General features: G+C 40.7%; 1 protein-coding gene across 2 annotated transcripts in view; it reads right to left on the bottom strand.

Annotated features, from left to right (window-relative positions):
* ACY1 (aminoacylase 1) overlaps positions 1-12,866 on the bottom strand; it is a 104,796-nt gene that overhangs the window by 54,868 nt on the left and 37,062 nt on the right. For both annotated transcript variants that reach the window (XM_053721121.1, XM_053721122.1), the window contains one exon: positions 2,673-2,817. In XM_053721121.1, coding sequence (XP_053577096.1) covers positions 2,673-2,817 — 145 coding nt within the window. The remainder of the gene's footprint in view (positions 1-2,672; positions 2,818-12,866) is intronic.

The following is a 12,866-nucleotide window of genomic DNA, read 5'->3' as shown; positions in this document are numbered from 1 at the left end:
GGCCCTTAATTTCTCTTAAAAAGCAATATTCAATTCCAAGTAGAATCGCACATTTTGGCAGTCCTATACCTCCATCTTTAAAAGGAAAGTATAATCTAGTCAATGCCATTTATGGTGTCTTATCTTTCCACAAAAAGACTTTCAATTTCTTTTGATCGTTTTATGTAAGTAATTGAGGGATCAATATCATTGGATATAACATTTTGGGTAATATACACATCTTTATCAAATGTACTTTTCCAGTCAGGATAATTGGCAGATTATTTTTCTAGAGTAAACAGACCTATTAAGCAACTTTCTAATTTACTTCCATTAACAAAATGTGCCCAGCCTTTTTATATTTACACTTTTTTAGTCACCAGCTCCTACTGAGCATGTGCAAGAATTCACAGGCTATACGTATATGCATCTGTAATTGGCTGATAGCTGTCACATGATACATGAGGGGTGGACATAGAAATAACTTTGAAATTTGACAGAAAGAAAATATACTTCTTATTTGAAGTTCAAACTATCTTCTATTGCTTAGTCTTTTTATTGTGAATGTGTTGATTATGCAGTTCTAATGTATTTACTGGTCCTTTAAAATTGGTCCCCAGAACTGCACTCCATACTGAATATTTACACCACCCTTTGACTACATTAAATACTTTACTTCTGTAGATGGACCTCTGTTTATCTCATCAAATGTCTTTGTGGATTAGTCTATGTAGGGAAGACAGCTAGACAAATCAGGGACGGAATTACAGAACATAAATCTAACATTTGATGCAAAAATGTGGATGCCCCATATTTTCCCATTATTTTATTTTATTTTTAAATAAAGGGACATTAAACACAAATTGTAGACTACATGATTATGAACTTTCACAACTGAAAATAACTTTGCAATGAAAACGGCAGCTTTATTTTGTTCAATGTGTATATTGTTTAATGTTTTATTTCTTTTTCACTGATATCCCTGTCCCCCAGAAAAAAGAACCCTTGCTAACCTATCACAAATATGCAGATATAGTATGAACTCTGTTTGCACATGTGCTGTTAAGGAAGAAGACTGGGTAGCCTGCCATATTTTCTTCCCTTAAACCTTTAACAACCATCAACGTACCATGTATTTCACTTTCTATGGGGCTTGTTTATTCAATAGTGTGGTTTTGCCTAAAGCGGAGAGACCATGCTATTTCAGGACACCTTTAGGAGGGAGGGAGGGAGGCTATAATAGCACATTCTTGCTGCAAGAGGCGAGACCTGCATTATTATAGGCAGGAAAATCCTTAAGGACCAGTGAAGTACAGTGTACGTTGTGGTCATTAAGGTGTAAAGATGGTTTAACAGTGATTCAGCTTAGTTACTTAGTAATAATTTATTTAACAGATATTTAAAAAAAGACATACATCTATTCCTTTCTATTCTTCATCTAATAGCTAAATACAAATATATTTATGTGTTTACAATAATATTCACACATAAACTACCTAGTATGCCCACTGCTATTGCAAAGAATGATTTTCCTGTTATGATTGTTGAGGTAAAACTGATAATCCACCTTTTAGCAGCAAGTGACTGTTGAAAACTTTAGGGAGGAGAGGAAGTAAACAAAAGCTCACATAAATTGCTTAAAAGTACTAACCCAAGCCTCCCTGGGAGAAAGTAACAAGCACAATTTTACAACAAAAGGAAGCAAAATAAATAGCAAATGTAATAATGTTTCACTTGCAATAATAAAACTTTTTATGTGTTTTTGAAATTTCAAGTTTAATGGTTTTTAAAGCACTGAAGAAAATTTCAGTCAGCTGCGATTCCAAATGATAGAATAAGTAAAAATCTCAAGGAGTTGGGGAGACAGGGAACTTCTTTTGAAAAAAATATGTATTGAATAATTGATCCTGATTCTTTTAGCCCATATCTAATAGAATACCAAGTTTATGCAGGTTGTGAATTAATTATGTGCTAGAGGCTTGAAAGTCAAAATGAAAAACTTCTGTGGTTCAGATACAATGCGCAATTTTAATTTATGTCTATTATCAAATTTACTTTGTTATCTTAGTTTACTACTTAGATAAGCTCAAGAGGAGAAATGCACTACATTGAGCTAGCTAATGATTGGTGGCTGCATTGACATTGGCTCTTTAAATGTGTTCAGCTAGTTCCCAGTAGTTAATTGATACACTGGAGCTGACTTAATCTATGGGTTTAACTCATTAATTCTTCCTGTCCTCCCACCACTTGCATCTATTTGCTGGGAGGTGGTAAGTAAGCCCTAAGTGTTTCAGTAGATGTATGAAGAAATCATGCAGACTCCCTCCAGACAATAAGGGTTGAATGTAAGGTGACCCCAAAGGTTCAAAACTTCCTGTCCCTAAAATCTTAGAACCTGATGAAATGCATGTGTGCATGCGCGAAACGCGTCAGTTTGCTCTGAGTGTACCTTTCCATCTTTATTGTATTTGACATTGACCATTAAACTACAAGAATATTGCAAGTACCCAAGGCCTTTGCTGCTTTTTTTGTTGACGACTGTTACCTAAAATCTTAGCCCAAGACAAAAGCTTTGCATACTTATAAGTCAATATAGGCATGCCCGTGCCGAGTGAAATATTGGTAAGTGGATTTAGGAGAAAGACTGACTGATACTGGATTGGGCACAGAGAGACAATAAATTATTGGTTTACCTTTAAATCCATAGTCGGTGGGATACGGAGATCAAATGTTGCTGACATCTCTGATGGAACCACATTGCATGAAACCCCCCCACTGACCCGTGTCATGTTCACAGTGGTTACATCGCCAAGAGTGAGACTAGGGTCTGACTGCAGCCTGAGATAAAAAGAGGAAAGTATTGATATGTAAATCATCTTTTTCTTGGTGTGTAACATATGTCAGTTTTGTGTGCGTAGCCTAGTAACATGTTTATAGTGTTCTGTAATGTGTGTGAGCGTTTGGTGTAATGCGTGTTTGTGTGTCTGTGTTTAGTTTGTAGTGTGTGTGTGCATATGTGTGAGTGTGCATGCATTAGTATGTTAGTGATTTTTTTTATCTGTTAGTGGATTGGGTCCACATAATGAATGTTTGTGGGTCTGTGTTTGTAGTGTGTGTGTGTGTGTTTAGTTTCAAGTGTGTGTGTGTTGAGTATGTATCTGTGCATCTAGTTTGTTGTGTGTGTGAGTAGTTAGTGTATATGAACAAATGTATGTAGTGTGTGTGTATGCATATGTGTGATGTGTGCGTTTGTGTGTGTAGCGTGAGTGTCTGATGTAATGTGTATGTGTGTAAGTAGTGTATGTGTGTGAATATATGTAGTGTGTGTGTATGTACAGTATATGTGTGATATTTGTGTGTTTAGTTTGTAGTGTTTATGTAGCATAAGTGTCTGGTGTAATGTGTGTTTGTGTGTATGTGTGCGAGTAGTGTATGTGTGTGAATGTATGTAGTGTGTGTGTGTATGTATGTATATGTTTGATATGTGTGTGTTGAATTTTCTAGTGTGTGTGTGTGTAGCGCCAGTGTCTGGTGTAATGTGTGTATGTGTGTGAGTAGTGTATGTGTGAGTGTGCATGCATTAGTATGTGGGTGATTTTTTATCTGTTCGTGGATAGGGTCCATAATTAGAAATACTATTATGCATGCATTCCTATTTATATTAGTTCATATGGCATTAAAGGTATATTCAACTGAAGTTGTAAGAATCTTAGAATACATGTCAATCCAGCAAGCTTATTAATAAATGCACAAAACATTCTTATGTGAAAAGTATAAATGCTACAAGTTTTAATAAATAATAAATATCTAACAGACTTAACATAGAGGCATCCATGTGAAAAACAAAATGTTTTGAAAAATCTAGACCAACCAAAATGGGGACCACAGGATGCGTTTTGGGAGGTTCTTTTTAGTGATGTCAGTCAGGGGCTTAGCTATTTCACCATATCTAGATACAAAGTTACTTCTGTACCCAGCAGTGCCAAGGAAGGCCTTAGTTAGAAGAACTGGACAGATAGCAATAGCCTTTACCATGGTTAGTTCAAGTCTTTGTTGTCTACTGCCTACCATTCTTATGTGACATTTACCAGCCCAGAGTTTCAGACCAGAAGCCTTGACCTGGTCAAGCCCTTCCCTTACATGGTGGAAGCACTATAAATAGCAACATAGCAATATAATTCAGATAAGCACAGGCAAAATTCTGTAACCCCTCAAGAAGACAATCCACCATTCTCTGGAAGGTGGCAAGGGCGTTCATCTCGAAAGGCATAACCCAAAATTGGTACAGATCAAAGAGGGTGATGTAGGCAGACTAGTAAATGGCCTCTGGTTCCATGGGAATTTGCTAACAGCCTTTGTGCCGGTCTATAGTAGTCAGTTAAAGCCCCCCCACTCCAAACATTGTATCTTGGAGTTTGTCTATCTGGAACATGGGATAGGCATCTGTCACTGTTTTATCATTAAGTATCCGGACGAATGTGGTAAGCAGGCTGATGTAATGAAGCCTTCCCCCGGGGTGTCTACCTTGTGCTGATTTAGAAAAGTGCCCCCTATATGGGAAGAGAAAATATCACTATGTTCATACAGCAGCTGTCTAACTTGGTCTATATAGTGATCGCCTGGGTACACTCGAGCATAACAGGAAGAGAAGCCCTCTATTTCCTCCGAGGCAGAAACACAGATGGCAGCCACAGCTTCCTCTATTTCCACATAAGCCTTCTGAACATATGGCTATAATGTAAATGGTGTCTGTCTGCCTGCAGCTTGTTCTGTTAAGTTGGCTGCACAACCAGACCTTTTGTCCAACCAAGAATTCATGGTCCAAGCACCCCATTCATACCAAAACCTTTCAATTGCTCTGGGAAGTTTGTAGATTTTCCTTGACTATACTGGTTAAGTATTTTAAACTGTAATAGGAGTCCTATTATCAAGGGCTTCTTCTTCTCAAATCTAAAGGTCCCCTAAATCTCCTACCATAGAGCAACTCAAGGTAAAAACCTGGTCAAGTCCTGTGGCACCTCCTGGTAAGCAAACAGGAGGTACGGCAGAAATTATTCCCAGTCTCTGTGAGTAGCCACAAAGGTCTTAAGCATCTGCTTCAAAGTACCACTCAATCACTCACAGGGACTGTTTGTTTGTTTGTCTGGGGGTGATAAGGGACACTCTGAACAGGCTTTACCCCACAGATCCTTCAGAGTTTTTGAGTCAGTTCTGCTTTAAATTGGACTTCCTGATTAGACATGATTTCACTGGGAAAGCTTACAGAGTAAATACCTTAACTAGGGCGTCAGCCTACCATATTAGACAAGGCCCCTGCCTCTGAGTACCAAATGGCATAGTTTACAATGGAGAAAATGTACCTCTTGCCTGAAAGACTGAGCTTAGATAGGGGGCCAATTATTTCTACGGCTCCCCTACTATGGACATGGAGAGCATGGGAGCTTTGGAATGGCCAACTCGCAGACCTATTCACTTGCACACATTAAATGAGCTGCAGTACTGACATATATAGTCTGTTGGCCCAAGCCAGTGCATTGTCTGGATCAAGAAGTGTAAAGTATGCAGAATCCCTAAGTTGCCAGCTAAGGGTATGTCATGGACAATTCTAAGTATATCCATTTTATATTTTTGGGGAACTACAGGTTGCTGCTTGCAGAGTTCAGTTTTTCCCTGCCTTCTCCTTCAAATCTACAATACAGTAACCCTTGATCCCATTCAATATGTTCCCTGTCTGGTCCCACTGGCTCAGATTCTGCCCGGGAGCGGTAGCAGGTTAGGGTTGGGTCTGATTGGACTTCCTTGCAAAAGCTTCAAATAACTTCATCCTTAAAACAACAAATGGAGTTCAGAATAAAAAATCTAATCCTTGAAAAGCCCAGAGACGTTCATCAAAGAGAATTTCCACAATTAGGTTAAAACATAAGTCTTTGTGGCTTAGAAACTTCTGTATTGTTCTGGACTACATTTCGTATTTTAAGGATTTAGTTATTTTAAGGATTTATTATTGTCTTGATTGATTTGATGTCTGTGTTTACATGTTTTTAGCGTGCATGCTATAAGATTTTGTATATTTTTTAATAATAAATTTATATTAATTGTTATTGTACTTCCCATCAGAACTATAGCACCTTTCTTTGTTTTTGAGCAGAAGTGAGATACTCCAAATCATTGCCTAGTATTGCCTCGGGTGGTAGGTCCTTCATTAGACCCACTTCCACATTTCCCTTCCAGCGCCCCAGTCCAGATGAACCTTAGCACTAGTCAGATGGTGGACTGCACCATCAGCTACCCTAATTGCTACTGTGTGTCCTGTTGTTTGCAGAGGGCTCACTCAGTGGGGTTTTATTATTGTCATGGTGGTTCCATGGTGGCTCCATTTTCCCGCAGTCCTTGAGCTGGTTTACCATGTAGTAAAACAGTCTACCGGTGAGGGGTGTGATTGTCCCTATTGGCAGCATGTGCCAGGTTGGCCGCATGTAGGATATCCCACCCCACTTCTGCTGTTGGTGCAGCTGATTCTGAATCAAAAATAAATTTCAGGTATTATATGCAGATAATTATTCTATTATGCAGTGGGTGCTAACCCTTGATGTCTAGGGAATTGGTGTGGGTAATGGAGAGCTGACCTTGTGCTGTTGACAGTTTCTGTGAATGTGCCCCAATTGCTGACAGGGGTAACAACTTGGTCTTGAGTTCTAGACTGGTGGAGAAGGGGTTCGATCTGGCGGGTTGAGGTGAGTTCCCAGGACAGAGGGTAATGAGGGGGCTGGCTGTTTTCATTGAGTCTGTATATTCATTGGCCAGACTAGCCGCCTTCACCCCCCCCCCAAGGGGTGTATAGTGGTAAAACAGTACCAGCAACACCAATTGTAACCCTTCTTCCATAGTGGAAATTGGCACCCATTCCACAGATTAGAGACAGCTTGATTTAGCCAAAAGGCCTATCCTACATAGGAATCAGATTTTGTTTCCGTAAGTCTCTAAACTTTTGCCAATAAGCCTCCGGGATAACAGAATATCAAGCCAGCAGCTAACCTTTCACAGAAGCATAGTCCCTGCTAAGGTTGTCGGTACAGTCTGGTAACTTCTGCTGCTCCACCAGCAAGTTTACATGCCAGAAGGTTTACCCAGTCTTTAGGATCAACTCCTTGTAGGGTACACTGCCACTCAAAGTCCTGCAAATACCGACCTATGTCTTTATCCACTTTGCTAAATCACTGCCTTCCAGCGAAACTGCCAATTGTGCTAGTAGGACAGCAGATGAATGGTTAAAGTGTCATACCTAGTACATAGTCTAGTAAATATCAGCAACTTATTTCTGGATTTTCATAAAAAAACTAAATTTACGATTATCTGATAAATTTCTTTATTTCCAGGCATGGCGAGTCCACGTTTTCATTCCAATTACTAGTGGGATATTCAACTCCTGGCCAGCAGGAGGAGGCAAAGAGCTCTCCAGCAGAGCTGTTAAGTGTCACTTCCCTTACCCATAATCCCCAGTCATTCAACCAAAGGAAAATGGAAAAAGAAGATAACACAAAGGTATAGAAGTCCCTGAGGTTTGTACAAAAAATTGCAGTCTTAAATTTAAATAAGCACAGTCCAAAAGAAACAGCAGCACTCACCACTTATGCAAAAACTTCCATCTTTATTGAGACTTCAAAGAAAAAGAAGACAACGTTTCGGACCTCTAGTCCTTAGTCATATCAAGCTTGCACCACCCGCTACCACTGTGCTGTACCGCATGGATTTTGTTTAAATTTAAATAAGGGCGGGTCGTGGACTCTCCATGCCCGGAAAGAAATTTATCAGGTAAGCATAGATTTTGTTTTTTTTTCCTATGGCATCCAATTACTAGAGCGGACCAATACCCAAGCTAGAGGACAGAGAATGAAAGGGAGGGAGAACAAGACAGGCGAACCTAAACAGAAGGCACCAACGCTTGAAGAACTTTTCTCCCAAAGGAAGCCACAGCAGAGGCAAAAATATCAAATTTATAAAATCTTGAAAAGGTATGCAAAGAGGACCAAGTTGCCACCTTGCAAATTTGTTCCACAGAAGCTTAATTTTTGAAAGCCCAAGAAGAAGAGACAGCCCTAGTGGAATGAGCCGTAATTCTCTCAGGAGGCTGTTGTCCAGCTATCTCATAAGCTAACCGGACAACACTTCTTAACCAGAAAGAAAAAGTAGTAGAAGTGGCCTTCTGACCTTTACGCTTCCCAGAGAAAACAACAAACAGGGTAGATGATTGGCGAAAATATTTAGTTGCTTGAAGGAAAAATTTAAGAGCACGCACAACATCCAAGTTATGCAACAGGCGTTCCTTCTGAGAAGAAGGATTAGGACAAAAATATTCGTGATTGATACTGCGATCCAATACTACCTTAAGAAGAAATCCAAGCTTAGTATGAAGGACCGCCTTATCCACATGAAAAATAAGGTATGGAGAATCACACTGCAGAGTTGAAAGCTCAGAAACTCTGTGAGCAGACGAAATAGCAAGAAGAAAACAGAACCTTCCAAGATAACAACTTAATATCAACTGAAAGCATCAGGTCTAAAGGGGCCCGGTGAAAAACTTTTAGAAGAAGATTAAGGCTCCAAGGGGGAGCAACAAGTTTAAACACAGGCCTGATTCTCACCAAGGCCTGAACAAAATACTGAATATCTGGCAGAACTGCCAGACGTTTGTGCACAAGAGTAGACAATGAAGAAATCTGACCCTTCAGAGTACTGACTGACAAACCCTTTCTCCAGGCCATCCTGAAGAAAAAGATAAAATGCAAGGAATCTGCACCCGACTCTAAGGGAAAACCTTTCGATTCACACCAATAAAGGTATTTACGCCATACCTTACAGTAAATCTTACGAAAGAAGTTTACGAGTCTGAAGCACGGTATCAATGACCTTCTTCAGAAAAACCACGCCTAGCCAAAACTAGGCGTTCAATCTCCAAGCAGTCAGCTTCAGAGAATCTAAATTAGGGTGGAGGAAGGGATCCTGAAGTAGAAGGTCCCTCCTCAGAGGCAACCTCAAAGGGGAAAGAAATTACATCTTTACTAGATCCGTGAACCAGAGGAAAACAGGTACACTAGATCGAAGTCCCAAGGGACCGGCAGAGCGTCGATCAGAACTGCTTGAGGATCTCTTGATCTTGACCCGTGCCCTGGAAGCTTGGCATTTAGACGAGACGCCATCAGATCCAACTCCGGAACCCCCCACCTAAGATATCATTGTGAATACTTCCGGGTGGAGAACGCACCCCCTGGGAAGAAAAAAAAAAGTCTCTCTGCTCAGAAATCCGCTTCCCAGTTGTCTACCCCTGGGATGTGGATGGCAGAGAGGAAAAAATTGCGGACTGGAGAATACGAGTCACCTCCTTCATGGCTAAGGAAATCCGAGTTCCTCCCTGGTGGTTGACATACGCCACCAAGGTGATGTTGTCCAACTGAAATCTGATCAATCGGACCGAATCTAGTTTAGGCCAAGATGTTATAGCATTGAAGATTGCTCTCAATTCTAAGATGTTTATTGAGGTAGAAGACTTCTATCAAGTCCAAAGACCCTGAGTCTGAGCCTTTAAGGAACCCCAAACTGCTCCCCAGCCCGACAGGCTGGCATCTGTCGACAAAATCTCCCAAGATGATCTCAGTAAACATGTTCCTTGAGACAGATGGTCCTGAAAAATCCACCAAGATAGAGAATCTCTCGTTAAGGAATCTAGAACTATCCTCTGAGAAAGATCTGAGTGGTCTCCATTCCATTGTCTGAGCATGCATAACTGTAGAGGTCTCAGATGGAAACGAACAAAAGCAATAATGTCCATGGAAGCAACCATTAGACCAATTACTTCCATACACTGAGCCACTGATGGGCAAATAGAGGACTGAAGTGAAAGACAAGAAGCAAGAATTTTGGATTTTCTGATTACTTCAGGAAAATCATCATGGACAGAGAATCTATGATCGTTCCCCAAAAAGCACACCCTGGTGTGTGGTACCAGGGAACTCTTTTCCAGGTTGACTTCCATCCATGGGAACAAAGAAAAGACAACAGAGAATCTGTGTTGGACCTTGCTAAATAAAAAGATGGCGCCTGAACCAAGATATCGTCCAGGTATGGCACCACCACTATCCCCTAAGATCTGACCACTGCTAAAAGGGCTCCTAGGACATTAGTGAAGATCCAAAGAGCCGTGGCAAGACCAAAGGGTTTAGGCAACAAAATGTAAGTGTTTCTCTAGAAAGGCAAGCCACAGAATTTGGAGATGTTCCCTGTGAATGGGAACATGAAGATATGCGTCCTTCAGGTGTATGGAAGTCATAAACTGACCCTCCAGAACCAAGGGTAGAATGAAACGTATAGTTTCTTTAAAAAAATTTGGTGAGACACTTGAGGTCCACACTTGGTCGGAAAATTCCCTTCTTTTTGGGAACCACAAAAAGGTTTGAATAGAATCCTTGATCCTGTTCCGCTACAGGAACTGGAACAATCACTCCCAGAGAAGATAGGTCCCTTACGCAATTTAAAATGGCCTCTCTCTTCACCTGGTCTGCAGATAATTTTGACAGGAAGATTCTCTCCTCTTAAATCTGCCCCTGGGGGAACAAGACTTGAACCCTATCCTGTATCCCTGGGAGACTACCTTCACAGCCCAAGGATCTTGGACAACTAGGATTCAAGCCTATGGAAAGAAAGAAAGCCTGCCCTCTACTTGATTCAGAAAGTCTTCTGCATTGTTTCCACTTATTCCAAGGATGACTGGACTTCCAGGAAGTCCTGGATTGCTCCAGCTTGGAAGAAGAGGAGGAAGACTCTTGTCCCTTGAAGATGCAAAACGAACGAAAATCAGAATTTTGGAAAATCTTAGGTCTAGCCTTCTTGCCTTGAGGAAGGAAAGATCCCCTTCCACCAGTAAACCTGGAAATGATCTTAGCCAGACCAGAACCAAATAAAGTCTTGCCTTTAAAGGGCAGAGACAGAAATATTAAAGGTTAAACTTAATATCCCAACAGGAATTGAACCTGGGCCTCTGAGGTTCAAGGCTATGGAACAAACCACCAAGCTATCAGAGCTGACCTAGACTTGGATGTTAGGTCAGCAGACCAAGACTCTAGTTCCTTGATCCTATCCTGGATCTTCACTAGTCTGCTCCAAATCAGATCAGACAAGAAGTCGCTTCAGTAAGAAGCTGCTCCAGCAACAGTCTCAATACAGCCACAGGTTGTCACTGTAGATCCAGGAGAAGAAACATTTTTCTTAAGTAACCTACCAGGTTTCTTCCACCCATGTATATATGAGTAGATTCCAGGAAAATAAGAATGTTTCTTGTTACAAAAATATGTAGTAACAGTCATAGATTGAGAGAGTGGAATTACGGCACCTATAAAAGGTATTTTACCAAATACAGATATATGCTGCAACAGACAGACCTGTCAATCTCCTCCCGATGAGTATTATAATTAATCGCCACTAGATGGCAACAAACACCATGGAATCTCCAGATAAGAGAAAAGAAAACCATACAACTATGTGATTTTATTATATAATAAAATAACAGAATTATACATTGAGAAAAACATGATATGAGGAACTGCCTAAACATAGAAATACTACAGTATCACCCATTATACCATGCACTGACTGACAAGCAAATATACAAGAAAGTAAATATAGATTAAATGGATCTAATTATCTGAGAATGCCTGTCAAAGAATAAAGAAGTTGCCGGCAACTGTCAGGTATATAAGAAGTATTAAAAAAAAAATGATGTACCAGAATATTATAAGTCAGATACTGACTGAAGGATATATATAAAAGTCACAGAAGCCAGCTTAAGGTAAACTCAGGCTTCAGACACACTCAGTGCTATCATAATCATATAAAAAAAACCAGAGAAACACTCACAATATGAAGTGCATATTTACTTCAGAAACCTGCTTGTGGCACAGTGCGCTCTTGAATCAATTAAATGGCGGCGCCAACTGTTCTGAGGTAAAGGCGCGTAACAAACCACAATGCCGGTCATTTCATTAATTACCCTGGCTGTAGAGTATAAGCCTCCTACGTGGGGAAAACCAAAAAAAACGAACCGTTCAGTCCGTGAAAATGGCGCGCATTGCGATCGCCTGAAACCAATTCCCTAAAACCAGACTCATCTAGAAGAAGAATCCGCCGCCACATGAGATAATGGCTCGCATAGCGATCGCCTATAATCTCTGATGCTATAAGATTTTCTGGCATAACCAGCCAGCTGCTGCAAAAGAGGAACAAACCAGATGAAGGAGCTAAAGTGTAGATGCTCCATTATTATAAGGGTCCACACATTACTTATATATAAAAACCCCTGCCATCCTTAACAGAGTTAGCCAACTATGAGGGCAGTTGAGTATTCAAATTTAAGTGAAACACCCAAACATATAATGAGTGAACCAGAGCCTATATATGCCGGTAGATCCAAGCTGCTCTTAACTGATATCCCCAGCCGGGGATATAACTAAGGTTCCCAGACCCAACTATGAGGGCAATGGAGGTGCCAAATGGTCACCTTTAAAAGTCCCCCCTTTCCCTTATGACAGTAACATTATACTTGCCAAGGGAAGGGTCTAAATAAGGATATAAATGGACTTACCCTCCAGGGTCTTCTGCTGTGGAGCAGACACAGCACTTCCAAGTTTGTCAGTGTCATGGATACCAGGCCAGCAAGGGTAAACCCCCACCCCCCTACTACCGAACCCCTCCATTTTGACACCGGATTAGGCCTTTTCCGGGCATTCACAATTTCCCAGACTCTTGGTTTTGCTTGTTTTGTGATCTGTACATCCTCAAGGAAGATCTGATCTCCTGGAACCAGCGGCCGGCCGCACCTCCCTGAATACCCGCTGACC

The sequence above is a fragment of the Bombina bombina genome, chromosome 7, assembly GCF_027579735.1.
Source record: "Bombina bombina isolate aBomBom1 chromosome 7, aBomBom1.pri, whole genome shotgun sequence".
NCBI lineage: Eukaryota > Metazoa > Chordata > Amphibia > Anura > Bombinatoridae > Bombina > Bombina bombina.
Note: the sequence above shows the minus strand (reverse complement) of the source record. Positions and strands in the feature narration are given on the sequence as shown.